General features: G+C 42.4%; 1 protein-coding gene across 8 annotated transcripts in view; it reads left to right on the forward strand.

The window, feature by feature from the left end:
• The first annotated feature begins 683 nt into the window (after positions 1–683).
• LOC131230201 (uncharacterized) overlaps positions 684–14,950 on the forward strand; it is an 88,125-nt gene continuing 73,858 nt past the window's right edge. For all 8 annotated transcript variants that reach the window (XR_009163900.1, XR_009163901.1, XM_058226008.1 and 5 more), the window contains exons 1-3: positions 684–1,101; positions 1,227–1,417; positions 1,854–1,899. Coding sequence is in view for 6 of the 8 variants with exons in the window: in XM_058226008.1 (XP_058081991.1) it covers positions 855–1,101; positions 1,227–1,417; positions 1,854–1,899 (484 nt within the window). In the remaining 2 variants the exon portion in view is untranslated. The remainder of the gene's footprint in view (positions 1,102–1,226; positions 1,418–1,853; positions 1,900–14,950) is intronic.

Consider the following 14,950-nt stretch of genomic DNA (forward strand, 5'->3'; position numbering starts at 1 on the left):
AAAAATGGATGGACGGTGTGGATATAAAACATACATTATGGTGGGGCCCACAGAACTTGGTGACGTTACTTCAGTGGCTAGTCTCGCTACTTCAGTAGATAAATGAATTGGATTGTCTTCCCTGCTGTATGGTTGATTTGAGCGGGTGACTGATTTTTGAGTTTTGGCTCTCCAATTCAATTGTGTAATGACATAGCTCAATCTGTAATTATAACAAATGTAATGTGCCATCCTGTACGCTGCGCCCTACACAAACATGATCTTGTTTTTAAATCCAGGATTTCAATTCCCAATTGCCCCAAAATCTAGAATTTTTAAGTATGCCAAATGCCATATAAGGAGAGGAGGAGAAGGTAGTTGTGATCCTTGGTGGAGATTAAAAAACTTGGATTTTATAACATAGGTTATTTGTAGGTTCTAAAAAAGCAGCCTTACGGTGGATTTGAACTTTGGTTGGAACTCAGATATAGGATTTTAGGGTGCGCCAAACATGATCCTATTTTAAAATCTTAGATTTCAAATCCAAATTGCCCAAGGGCCTGGAGAGGACAGTCTGTCTCCCAATAGTCCGCTCAACGTGACTTTCACCTTGCATGGCCTAAGTTACACTATTTCCATATGCGTGCGTATCAAGAGTCGAACGCATCGGGAGTATCAAATAAGTCCCCATCCATTAAATAACAGCCACACACAAGGTCACTCGAGAGAGCAGCAGCAGGAGGAGACACTTCTCCGGGAAGCATGATTCCATCACCAGAAGACGTCTCCCTCCGTTGGAAAGGAGAAATCTCCCCCTCTTCTGTTCTTTGAGTTGGAGCTCGTCTTTTTCTTTTTCTCATCTTTCGTTCTTATACATGGTAATATCAATGGCACTCAACTCATACTATTCGGTGTGTGCTGCCGCTTCCATTCCTCTCGCTTATTCTCGAAGGCAGCCTCGAAGAAGCTGTTGCAACAGCAGTTATTACGCCGGCATTCATTCAAACAGCTGCAATGCAGCCCCGAAAAGTACCTCCTTCCGCATCTCCGCTGACTTGAAAGCTCGATTCGTTGCTAAACGCTCCGAAACTACCTCTGTTCAGCAACTCCAGCGCCCTCTTGGTACCATTACATCGATCTTCTTCTTCTTTTTCTTGCTCTCTCCTTGTCATTTCCTTCATTAACATATTCCCCAGTTCGACTTTTGATTTTTTTTTTTTTTTGTTCTTTTTAAATTTTGTGGCAAGTTGAATATATGAGCTTGCCGGCTAGCCAGTACTCGGTGTTGGATGCGGAGCGCATTGAGCGTGTAAACGAGAATACGTTCCGATGCTATGTATACAGGTTAAAGTTCTTCTCTTTTGAAGTTTGTCCGGTCCTTCTTGTTAGAGTGGATGAAGAGCCCGATGGCTGCTGCATTCGCCTGTTGTCTTGCAAGGTCTCTCTCTCTCTCTCTCTCTCTCTCTCTCTCTCTCTCTCTATCTCTCTCTCTCTAGGCTATGATAGGATGCCCGTCGATACATGGGTGTGGGCATGATGCTCTTTTCTGTCCACACTAATATTGGGTGCTTGCGAACTAAACCACATCCAGTTTTAGTTGGGACGGAACAGCCGGATCCTGGGTGATGTTGTTTTGGTTTTCCACGAGGGTCCAAATTCATAGCAGAATGGAAAATCCAATCCTCTCCAGGTTTGCAGTACATCCATACCCAGGCTCACCAATTTATTTGTCTTTTTAATCGCTAGTTCATTTGCATACGAGTTTGTGAGATGCAGGATGCACGCTTAGGAATTATGGTTCCTTTTCAGTTTCTTCTCGTTATTCTTATTGTTAATCTTGTGTGTGAAATTGGCCTGCTGACTTCTGATGACAGCTGGAGGGTTCACCAATTGTTGTTGCACAGAATGACAAGTTCTCTGGTATGGTATGCTCTTTCCTTTTAGGCTGACTTCTCTAGTCTTTAAAAGGATTATATTGTCTTGCTTCGGCAAATGTATGAATCATTTTTTCAGTGCACTTCGATTGTTTGGTGGGTTGGTGGGTGGTGGTGTTCTGACAATGTTGAAAGTAACCCTTTTTGATGATGTCATTGTTGACAACATGATTGTTCATGCAAGGAACTGCTGCTTTGTCCACTTTGCCAACTTGCTTGCACCTAAGTTCTTATTTTTGAAGGGTAACTGTTTCATTTAAAGAAAAGAAAATTTACACCAAAAGAAGGGAGCCAAGGTTCCAATAAAGAATTATATTCAGCACAGGCCCTATATGACCAAGGGTGGCAATGGGCCGGTCAGCCCAACCCTGTAGGGCCAGGGATTGGGCCCTAAAACTTGGCTAGAGGGCTGGGCATAGGGCAATGATGAATGGCGCGGCCAGTCTGTTGGCCCAATACAATCATCAAGTGGTCCACCATTATAAAAAAGAATGGATGTTTTAAAGACACTTTTGAGTGGTTCCCATTGACCGAATGTCATTTCTAAGCCTTATCCCAACTAATTGGGATTGGCTACATGAATCCTTTCCGCCATTCCCATAACTTCAGTTACACCAGAGGTCCTCAAGTCCTTTTTTACTACCTCTACGCACATGCATTTGGGCCTTCCCTTGGTCCTTTTAGAGGCTTCAACTTCACCAACTCACTCCTCTTAACTAACACAATTGTTGGTCTTTGTTGCATATGAACAAACCATCTAACTCTACTTTCCCTCATCTTATTACATATTGGTGCTACTTCTAAGTTCCCTCAAATGTATTCATTTCTAATTATATCCTTCCCTGTCTTTGCACTAATCCATCTCCACATCCTCATTTTAGCTACACTCATTGTATGGACTTATTGTTCCTTAATTGGCCAATATTCTGTCCCACAAAGCATGGCTGGTCTTATAGGCATCTTATCAAATTTTCCCTTTAGTGTGATTAGTACATGACAATTACATAAAACTCTAGAGGCACATCTCCATTTCTTCCACCCAGCTTGAATTCAATGGGCAAAATCCTTCTCAATATCTCTAGTCCGATGAGTTATTGATCCAAAATATCGAAAGGGGTCAATTCGGGCAACTTCTTAGTCCACAATCTTAACTTGCAAGGTTAGATAATCTTTCCTTTCCAACGATGTCTACATTGGAGGTGGACTCTCTCGAGAAGTTGGTTTCAGAGAATGAGGTTAAATCGATAGTGGATGCTTTAGGGAGGGATAGAGTGCCAAAGATGGATGGCTTTTCCTTGGCATTTTTCTAGGTATTTTGTGAGTTGGTTAAAGATGTGGTGGCATTCATTTTTGAATTCTTCCGAAGCTTCCGGTTTAAATGGGCGCTTCATTCATTGCGCTAATTCCAAAGAAAGAGGGTGTAGAGTGCCTGTGGGATTTTACATTGATTAGGTTGATGGAGCTCCATATAAAATCCTTGCAAAGGTGTTGGCTACAAGAACAATGTCAATTCTCAGGTGCATTGTGTCCAAGGTTCAAGGTGCTTTCGTCGAAGGGAGACAAATTGTGGATGGTACACTAATCACCCATGAGTGCATCAATTCTCATCATGTGGTAGAAGAGGCAGTACGCAAGCTTGATTTAGAGAAGGTTTATGCTTATGCGGATTTGGATTTCTTAGACTACATGTTGGGCAGGGTTGGGGGTGGCGAGAAATGGAGGAGACTGGTTCAGGTTTGCATGAGATCGACCAAGTTTTCAATCCTTGTAAATGGTTCTCCTAAAGGATTTTTCAAGTTGTTGAGAGGGCTTAGGTAGGGGGATCCTCTATCACTAATTTTGTTTGTGGTTGTGATTGAAGCCTTAAGTAAAATGATGGAAAAAAAAGGGGTATCAACGGGTCTTACAAGTGGCTTTAAGGTGGATGAGAGTGATTTTTACGTCTTCCATCTCCAGTCTGCAGATTACACAATGCTATTTTGTGAAGCGAAGATGGCGGACGCAGACAAACTTCGGAAGATTATTTGTTGTGTCGAGGTGGTGTTAGGTTTAAAGGTTAATATTTAGAAATGTGAATGTTAGGAATATGGATTCCTATGGAGGAGGTTGAGGGTGTAAGGCTGGAGGAGGGTTGTGTGAATAAGAAAGTTGGAAGCTATGAACCTTGTGCTCCTTGGTAAATAGCATTGGAGGTTTAATGCGGAGGAGGGTTGCATTCGAAAGGAAGTGGTAGTGAAGAAGTACAGAACAAAAGATATGGGGATTGGTGGACCAAGGAGTTCTCTACATATAGGGCCTCATGGATATGGAAAGCAATATCTAGTGTAGTGAGGTGGTTTAAGGAGGGGATTGGGTTTGCAGTGCTAGAGGAGGTTTAGATTCTGGAAGGATGAATGGTTGGGTAACAGATGACTTTGTGAAGACTTCTCATGGTTGGCATCCCTATCTTTGAATGAGGATATGATTATTGCTCAATGCTTCTCAAAATCTGGGGCTAGTTTGGTATGGACCTTATTTTGTTGAAGGAATCTGGAGGAGGAAGAGATCAATGAGTTTGTTAGCTAGTTTGGGCGGTTTTCGGTTACCCCTCCCAATTTTAGAGCTGGATTCCTTGATTTGGCCTAGGGACAAATTTGGGCTACCTTTGGTTTGTTCCTTTTATGGCATGCTTACCAGGTCCTCTCATGCAATAGCGACACACACACACACACACACACACACACACACTCTCTCTCTCTCTCTCTGGTCATATGGGCCCTGCCCAAGGTCTTGACTTTGGCTTGATTGGTGGGCTGGAACAAGGTTCTCATGATCAATAATCTTCGAAGGAGGGATTCGATGATTATGAGTATTTGAGTGCTTTACATGAGGAGTGAAGAAATAGTTGATCATCTTTTCATCCATTGCACCTTCGTGAGGGAGGTGAGGGAAAGATTCTTCGGAATCTTTGGGGGTGACGTGAGTGATGTTGAAGTCAACTGTGGATTTCCATTGTGCATGTTATTTATTTATTTATTATTTTTAGGGGGGGGGGGGGGTGGTCATGCGGAGATGCATCAGAGGTCTTTAGACGGGCTAAGGTGGATGTAATGGAATGGGCTTTGGTTTGAATCATTCCCGGTGATTGTGATCTTTCTTGTATTTCTTGGGATTTCTAATAAATTCGTAAATTCTTAAAAAGAAAATAAAACCCTTCACTAATTCCTCATTTCCCACTGATTTGTTATTAAAATTGCACTCCTTCTTTTAGTCTGACTAATTTTAAATCCTTTAGATTCTAAAGCACTTCTCGATAAATCTAGCTGTGTGTTTATGCCTCTTTTGTCTTCTCAATCAAAACTATTTGTTTGCAAAACTATGTCATCTCTTGTTTCCCATTCACCATACATGTGTAATTTAAATGCACTTGTTGGATTTGAGTCATGTTTCAACGGTCCAAATTGTTTATATGATGGGACTCGCTGTAGATGAAGGTTAACTAGAAAACTTCTTTGATTGGACTATTTCAGACCTTTTATCATTTAAATCCTTTCCTTAGAGGGCTGGCCCTAGGGCAATTGTGTAGGTCCTAGGCTAAGGTCAGGGCCAGACCAAGGCTTAGGGGACAAGGGCCGACCCCAACTAGGACCATTGCTGCCCATATATACATATCTTGTCAAACACGAAAGAAAGCTTCCACAGTTTGTCACGACCATTCTTGCCTAGGGGAAAATTGATGAAATCCCCTTCAACAATAATTGACCAGATAGTTTAAATGAGAAAAAGATAGAGGCCGTTCTCTTAGGACCAACGCCTTGATTAAAGGAGTGGTTGGTTGTTCCTCCAACTAGATTCCAGTATCTCCTTTGTATGGTTGAGTTGTTCCTCTAGATTCCAACATCTACCTTGTACATCGTGTCCATAAAAAAATGTGCACAATACAACTTACCCTTTTCAAAAATACACGTCCACATCCAACATCACTGTGAACACTAGAATGTCCCACTTGATCACTGTGCCCACCAAATCCACCAGATTGACCACCATGATCCAGATGGCATGAGACCTAATCACCTCTCCCCCCACGAAAGTGAAATCCTGCCAAAGCAGATTGTTTAGGGATATCATTAGCAACTAACATAACTGTTTGTTGGCTCTCTTCACATTGCAGCAACAAGAAATTTTTTCTTAAGGATGGAAGAGGTTCTCGACTAAGAATTTGAGTATGAATGGTCTCATAATCTGGATTTAGACCCCATTAACAAATCAAGTATTTGTTGTTCTTTTATCTCAACTTTATGAAATTGAGGTATCTGTTAAGTTGAAACACCCTCACAATATTATCTTTTGAGAATAGGAGGCTGCAATAGGTTCTTCCTTTTTAGTCTCATGATACATGAAAGTTCTATTGATTTCAGGATTCATAGAATGAAGCGACAAGGACATGATTATCATTTTATCTACCTCCCAATTTGCATGAGTAAGATCAATTGCACTTGTTTCCACATATTTGCCATTTAAATATCCTAATTTACTTCTCCAATGAATAAACATCCTTGTCGACTTAAAACACTCAAGATAATTCTCACCATCAAATTTCACCCCAGTGATTTGTCACCCTAGATGTTCTACAACACTAGAAATTGAAGTCTCTACTACTAGGTTAGATACTCTAGAATTATTGATGGGGACATCATGCACACACCCCCTCTACGCACATATTCGAGGGGGAGGCGGGCCCCACTTTTGATTTGGATCGATGACGACATCTTAGGAGGGCCTCATAATTAGGAGGCTGCATTATGGAGCTTTGGAGTGGACCCGATCATCACATAGATTCTACCATCGGATCTCATGATCGTTGCCCACTATTTTAAATGATCTAGGATTTTGAGTTTTGATTACTTTTGTTATTAGAAACTTCCTGAGCGGGTTTGATTGCTTAGAGTAGTATTTATTTGCTTTAAGCTTTGGTATTAGTGCGCGGACATGGTGCAAGGGTACTTTTGTCCTTTTTCTTTAGGTTTAGGGTTTTCTTATAAATATAGCTATCCCATGTAGGTATTGCAATGATGTTTATGAATAAAAATTCATGCGTTTTCTTCTTCTCTCTTTCTTTGGGTTGAAGAATCGAATTGGGTGCGAAGCTTTCCCTTTCTCGAAGGGCTAACTACCGTGGTGCGAAGCCACATCCGATCCAAACCATCTCCATCCTCTTATGCACCAATTCCATCACCCTCAACACCCCTCCCATCATCAGATTCATCTCTTTTTGCATCCAAGTTTTCTCCTACAGCAGTGCACAAGCAGATTTCAGATTTTGGCCCATCTAAGGGGCTGAAACTTCGGCAGAGTACTGCGCACAAACCGTACATCGGATCGACGCAAAACTTGGTATGGAACCTGTCCATCTCTGGCCGATCCCAGCCTAGGAGGCGTTTCTCGATTTTGTGGGCCCCATGCACGTGCGGACGATCCATCACGCACGTACGTTCAGGCCCCTTGGTTGTCCAGCGTGCGCAACTTTCCCAGGTGGTCTCTTCCCTTCTCTTTTGACTTTAAAAACTCCTTAATCCAAATCCCTAACCCTAAAAAGTCCCAAATCCCAATTATCCCCAATTTTCAAACACTAGATTTCCCCCCAAATTGAAACTTAGTGAATTTCTTGAGTTGGGAATAATCCTTTGCAAGAATGGATGGTTCTTACACTCCTTTAGGCTTGTTTGACTTATAATTTTATTTGATCCAGCCCTAAAGTTTTGTAGGCCTGGACCCCCATAAATTCTCCTTTTTTAATGTTTGATAATATCTAGGATGTGGAATTTTGTGATTATTTAAAATTGGTATAATCTCATGCTTGATCTCTTGCATTCCATATTTAATTTCATGTTCTGCATCAATTATGTAGAAGCGAAAAGAAATAGAAAGGAGAAATAAAAAGAGATGTAGAAAGAGTATGGAGGAGAGGGAATAGACTTACATGCCCGCACTGACGCAGGACAGCCCTAATTATGATGCATGCTCATGGACACAATTAAACAACGGAAATAAAAGCAATAAATGATCTAAAATTCTAACAGTAATCATCATAACTGAGAAAATCATAAAGGAAACATGCAATGGAGCGGGCCATCACTACAACCATGGGTTATGGAATTCAATTACTACTTGGGTTGGATCCGGCGAGGGATGAGACCTCCCGATCTTGTATGGTCACATCCAATCGATCGATGAGGATCACTAGTCCGAAGAACCAAGAAGTTTCTCGGATTAGGGATTTGAGAATTTGGGGATTTAGGGTTTAGATCGGTTCTCAAGATTTTGATCGAAGAAGGATTAGCCAAAATTGGAAAATAGAAGGAAGAAAATTATTACCTTGAAGAAGTTGGAGGGGCACAAGAAGAAATTAGAAGAAGAAGATCAAGGGGAGAGAAGAAGCACCATTAGAGAGAAGAGAGGAAGGAGGCAACCAAGGGTTTGCTTTTCATTCATCAATAGTTGAAATTCGTGTTTAGGGCTTTACCCCACTTAAATAAGCAAATAAAGACATAAAATTACTAAAATACCCCTAAGATAAGCAAATAAAGATATAAGATTACTAAAAGACCCCTAACTAAGTCAAAAAACGCGCAAATAACATAAGTATGGGAAAGTTTGGGCGCTCAGTCTTCTTTTTCCAATCTTCCTTCACATGTGTCTTCCCTAAGTGGGGTCTTCTATATGTCCAATCACATGTGAAAGGTCTTCAGCTCCTCAATATTCGCCTATCCACAAGGACGGCACTTGTGGTTGGCGCTTTCTTCGTTGGTACACCTTGAATGCACTTGTGTCCGCATCAATTCCCCTCGGGTGAGAAAAACTCGACTCCGACGAGTTGAAACTTTTGTAGCGCTCGAGTAGATCTGGATCAATACCTTGCAATGCGTCGCCCGACAGCCACGTAGATTCAGACGATGGTTTGTTTTTCCACCTGACAAGATACCTTTGGAAATCCCCATCTCTCGTGGATACTATCTCGTCATCCAAGATTTCCTCAATTGCTTCTTTATGGGTAATGGGTGGAGGAGGTGGTGGAAGGGGTTGGGTAGCAAACTCAGAAAAAGGCCATGAAAGGGACGATGTATCAACAATGGGAGTATGGGCACGGACTAGATCTTCCACATTAAAAGTTGGATTAATGCTCATTTCAGGTGGAAGGTCAACCCGATACGCGTTGGACCCAACCTTTTGTAATATCTTGAATGGTCCAGCACTACGCGCTTGTAATTTCTTTGCAGATCCTTGAGAGAATCGCTCTGGCCTTATTCGCACCATTATATAGTCTCCTTCTTGAAATTCTTGCACTTTACGTGAGAATCAGCTGAAACTTTATAATCATCATTGCTCTTATTTAACCGCTGTCTAATATGTGTATGCAAATCATGAATATGGCGTGCGAATGCATCGGCTGACTCAGAAGACCTTTGGGTAACAGACATAGGTAAGAGATCTATGGGCATTCTAGGTTTATAACTACTTACAATTTCAAAAGGACTCAACCCTGTAGATCTATTAACTGACCCATTATAAGCAAGTTCAGCAGTTGGTAAAATTAGGTCCCAAGTGTTAACATGTTCACCCACTAGACAACGTAGAAGATTTCCAAGGCTACGATTTACCACTTCAGTTTGACCATCTGTTTGTGGGTGGTAAGCAGTAGAAAATTGCAAACGAGTTCCTATAATGTGCCACATGTCTTCCAAAAATAGCTAGTAAATCGAATATCACGATCAGACACTATGGTTTTAGGTAACCCATGGAGACGCACCACACCATCAAAAAAAAGACGAGCAACATGAGACGCATCTGACGTCTTCGAACATGGGAGGAAATGCGCCATTTTAGAAAAACGGTCCACAACGACAAAAACGGAATCGTGCTTTTTTATAGTCTTTGGAAGCCCGAGCATGAAGTCCATACTAATGTCCTGCCACGGAGCATGTGGCACTGGCAATGGCGTGTACAGCCCGGTATTTTGCTTTCTTTGCTTTGCCAGCTGACATGTTCGACACTGCCCTAAAACTTTGGCTACGTCTCGCTTGAGGCTTGGCCAATAAAAACGATCTTCCACGAGGGCAATGGTCTTATCACGACCAAAATGGCCAGCTATCCCTCCTGAATGAAGCTCCCAGATGAGGAATTCACGAAGGGACATACGGGGAATACAAAGTCTGTCTCCCTTGAAAAGAAAGCCATCTTTAAGAACATATTCACCCATAATATGCTGGTCACTAGAGAGCGACGCGTAAGTACCCCAAAATCAGGACATATGGGGTATTCATTTTTCAGTTGCTCAAATCCGACTACCTCTACACTCAAGGAGTTGAGCAACGCCACTCTCCTACTAAGGGCATCCGCTGGTTTGTTTTCAACCCTGGCCTTGTGTTTCAAAACAAACGAATATTCCTGAAGAAACGCTACCCACTTGGCATGCCTTGGGTTGAGTTTCTTCTGAGAATGCAAATATCTCAAAGCCTCATGGTCAGAAAACAAAACGAATTCTTGCGGTAGAAAGTAGTGTCGCCAATGTCTTAGGGATTGCACTACCGCATAAAATTCTTTGTCGTAAGTCGAGTATTTTTGTTTTGCCTCATTCAGTTTCTCACTGAAATAGGCCACTGGGTGTCCTTCTTGACTCAACACTCCACCTATACCGACACCAGACGCATCGCACGCTACTACAAAGACTATAGAAAAGTCAGGTAGACGCATGACAGGAGCTTCCACCATCTTGCCCTTGATTTCTTTAAAAGCCTTGACGGCGGCTTTAGACCACACGAACTCTCCCTTTTTCATGCACTCGGTAATGGGAGCCATGATCGTGCTAAAACCCCTAATGAACCGATGATAAAAAGTTGCTAGGCCGTGAAAACTTCGCACCTCATGAATGTTCCTTGGTTCTGGCCACTCAACTATGGCCCTGACTTTTTCAGGGTCTGCGCGCATTCCTTCAGATGACACTATAAATCCTAAGAACACAACTTGGTTAGACATGAATGCACATTTCTTAAGATTAGCGTACAACTTTTCCTTCCTAAGGACACTACAGACCTTCTTTAAATGTTCAAGGTGTTATTCCTTAGTGGTACTATAAATAAGAATATCGTCAAAGTACACCACTAGGAATTTTTCCATGAACGGCCTCAAAGTTTGTGTCATCACCCGCGTGAAAGTACTGGGTGCGTTAGTCAAGCCGAAGGGCATGACCAACCACTCATACAGCCCATCTTTCGTCTTAAACGCCGTCTTCCACTCATCTCCTGGGCATATACGAATTTGGTGATATCCACTCTTGAGGTCTATCTTAGAGAATATAGTGGACCTGGCCATCATGTCAAGCATATCATCAAGTCTAGGTATAGGGAACCTATACTTGACAGTAATTTTGTTTATGGCACGGCTGTCCACACACATGCGCCACGTGCCGTCTTTCTTTGGCGTCAACAATGCAGGCACGGCACACGGGCTCATACTCTCTTGGATGAAACCCTTTTGCAGAAGCTCATCAACTTGCTTCTTCAACTCTGCATGCGGTGCAGGGTTCATCCTGTAGTGAGGAAGGTTCGGTAGAGTAGACCCTGGGACAAGATCAATGGCATGCTGTATGTCCCTCATAGGTGGCAACTCATTCGGTAAGTCTTCAGGAAATACATCACTGTATTCCTTCAGGACCGAGGTTACCTCACAGGGCAACTCTGATGGAACCTCAGGTGTAATTTCTCTAGCTACAAGGGCATACACCATAGAATCCTCCTTAGCCTCTTTTTCAAACTCTCTTGCGCTGATTATATGTAAAGACTTAGGTTTGGATTTCCCCATTTCTCTAGGCTCACTTGCCTTCTCATCTTTCTTTTTCCCTAGTGTATTCTCAGGTGGCATGGGATTAAGTTTGATCTTTTTACCATTATACATAAAAGTACACGCATTCGAACGGCCAAAGATCGTGACATCATTATCGAATAGCCATGGTCTACCTAGGATAACATGTCCCACATCCATAGGTAAAACATCACACCACAGGGACTCTTTGTATGACCCAAACTCGATGGGGACTAGACATTGCTGGGTGACAGGTAGGGATGTCTTGTCAACCCAAGAAACTTTATACGGGTCTGGATGAGGTGTGGATTTCAGTTTTAAGCGATCTAAGGTGCTAGTGGAAATCACATTCTGACAACTTCCACTGTCCACTATCACCTTACAATTCTTTTCACCACACTTGGCAATAGTGTAGAAGATAGTGCTTCGACGCCAGTCAGCACTACTTCTAGACTAAGCTAACACACGCCTGACTACTGCAAGCGTTGCTTCTCCATCCACTTCTTTATCAGTAAGTCCTCCTTCAGGGTGATACTCTTCAACTTCATAATCACCCTGGTCATCTCCACCCTCGTGGGGCTCGCCTATAACTAAGGCTCTCCCACGACTCTTCGTAGGACACTGATTAAACATGTGGCCAATGTTGCCACACTCATAGCACCTCACTTGGCTCATGTTACTAGGACCGGCACCAAGAACCCCTTTGCCCTTGTCCTCCCTAGGCCTAGGTGGAATGATCGCCTGTGCCCTAGGTTGACTACCAATATTAGGTCTAGTTCCTTGGGAACTAGATCTAGCACTGGAGTCTCGGGACTCAAAACGACGAACGACAGGAGCCTTCAGATATTGCTCTAACTCCTGCATGACTTGATATGCTTCATCTAAGTCCGTTAAGGGCCGAGTAATAAGCTCGTGCTGAAGATCCGCACAAAGGCCCGTCTTGAAACGTGAGAGCGTTACTAGAGGGTCTTCTCGGATATCACATCGCATCACATACTCTTCAAATTTAGCGATGTAATCAGCGGCAGGCATTGACCCTTGGCGTAAGGATTGCCATTGGTCAAGGAGCTTCTGACGGTATGAGAGAGGAAGGTACTTCTCCTTCAACTTCTCTTTCATCTCATACCAATGTGTGATAGGGGCTCTACCAATTCTCTCTATCCTACGCTCGGTGTTGGTCCAGAAGAGCTTGGCTTGACCTACAAGCTTCATCTTAGCAAACCGCATTTGACGGTTTTCTGACATGCCATACCACTCAAAGTAGTGGTCCATGTCAGCAACCCAGTCAAGGAATGCCTTGGGATCCAAGCGTCCATCAAAACTCGGGGCCTCAACTCTCACACTTTTCATTGCACGCTCATCTAGATCATAGCGGTCTTGATGACCACATGTGGCTCGTGCCTCTCGCACCACACCACGACCGTTACCACGATCTCTATCCTCACTACCACCACGTGTGGCAGCACGTTCTTCCATGATTCCTTCCACTTGGGAGTGCGCATCTTCCCCTACAGCGGGGTTTTCCTTTTGGGACGCCTCTAGTTGCTCCACCTTAGTCATGGTAGTGGTAATTTGGTTCTCAAGGCGGGCAAACTCACGCCTTTGACCCGCTTCTAGGGTGGTTATCTTTTGTATCAATTGAGCAAGTTGCTCAGATAACTGCTCGTTATTCATGGTAGGTTGAAGTCCGAAACCTCTACCTCTTCTCGTGGGCATACAATGAAGACTTGAACCAAACTCTACCTAACTAGACTACTAGGTGTTATGACTTTCAAGATGAATGCGATGAATGCAAAACTACTATGAACTGACACAATTAAGTTGAAACAGGAAACAACTCAAATCTGAAAATTTTCCAGATTAGGAACTTTCTAAAATTGGAAAGTTTCTAAAATTGAAAACTTTCTAAACCTGGAACTTTCCTAAGTTAAACCTAAAAATCAAAACCCTAATTTGATAACTCGATCTAGACAAAAACCATGCAAGCCTAGGCTTTGATACCAAATTTGACGCAGGACAGCCCTAATTATGATGCATGCTCATGGACACAATTAAACAGCGGAAATAAAAGGAATAAATGATCTAAAATTCTAACAGTAATCATCATAACTGAGAAAATCATAAAGGAAACATGCAATGGAGCGGGCCATCACTACAACCATGGGTTATGGAATTCAATTACTACTTGGGTTGGATCCGGCGAGGGATGAGACCTCCCGATCTTGCATGGTCACACCCAATCGATCGATGAGGATCACTAGTCCGAAGAACCAAGAAGTTTCTCGGATTAGGGATTTGAGAATTTGGGGATTTAGGGTTTAGATCGGTTCTCAAGATTTTGATCGAAGAAGGATTAGCCAAAACTGGAAAATAGAAGGAAGAAAATTATTACCTTGAAGAAGTTGGAGGGGCACAAGAAGAAATTAGAAGAAGAAGATCAAGGGGAGAGAAGAAGCACCATTAGAGAGAAGAGAGGAAGGAGGCAACCAAGGGTTTGCTTTTCATTCATCAATAGTTGAAATTCGTGTTTAGGGCTTTACCCCACTTAAATAAGCAAATAAAGACATAAAATTACTAAAATACCCCTAAGATAAACAAATAAAGATATAAGATTACTAAAAGACCCCTAAGTCAAAAAGCGCGCAAATAACATAAGTATGGGAAAGTTTGGGCGCTCAGTCTTCTTTCTCCAATCTTCCTTCACATGTGTCTTCCCTAAGTGGGGTCTTTTATATGTCCAATCACATGTGAAAGGTCTTCAGCTCCTCAATATTCGCCTATCCACAAGGACGGCACTTGTGGTTGGCGCTTTCTTCGTTGGTACACCTTGAATGCACTTGTGTCCGCATCACGCACTCTCTCTTTATATTAAGTTAAAAAGAAAAAATCCCCAAACTACCCTTCACAACATGACATTCTAATATTAAGTGTATGTAATTCACTAAAGTAGGAGAAACAAGGACTGAACTCAAGATTTGGTGGGTCGTACCACTGTATGACCCCTTATTTTATTCATTTAGGTGAGTTGTATAGTTGTATGACTTGCATCCACAATCATTAACACTCCCCCTTAAGTTAGAGTATAGATGTTATCGATGCCTAGCTTGGAATACATGTGTAGATTGATTGTGGCCAAGAGCTTTAGTGAACACATCAGCAAGTTGATCTTGAGATTGAACATACGATGTAGAAATTTCACC

Source organism: Magnolia sinica, chromosome 17, assembly GCF_029962835.1.
Source record: "Magnolia sinica isolate HGM2019 chromosome 17, MsV1, whole genome shotgun sequence".
Lineage (NCBI taxonomy): Eukaryota > Viridiplantae > Streptophyta > Magnoliopsida > Magnoliales > Magnoliaceae > Magnolia > Magnolia sinica.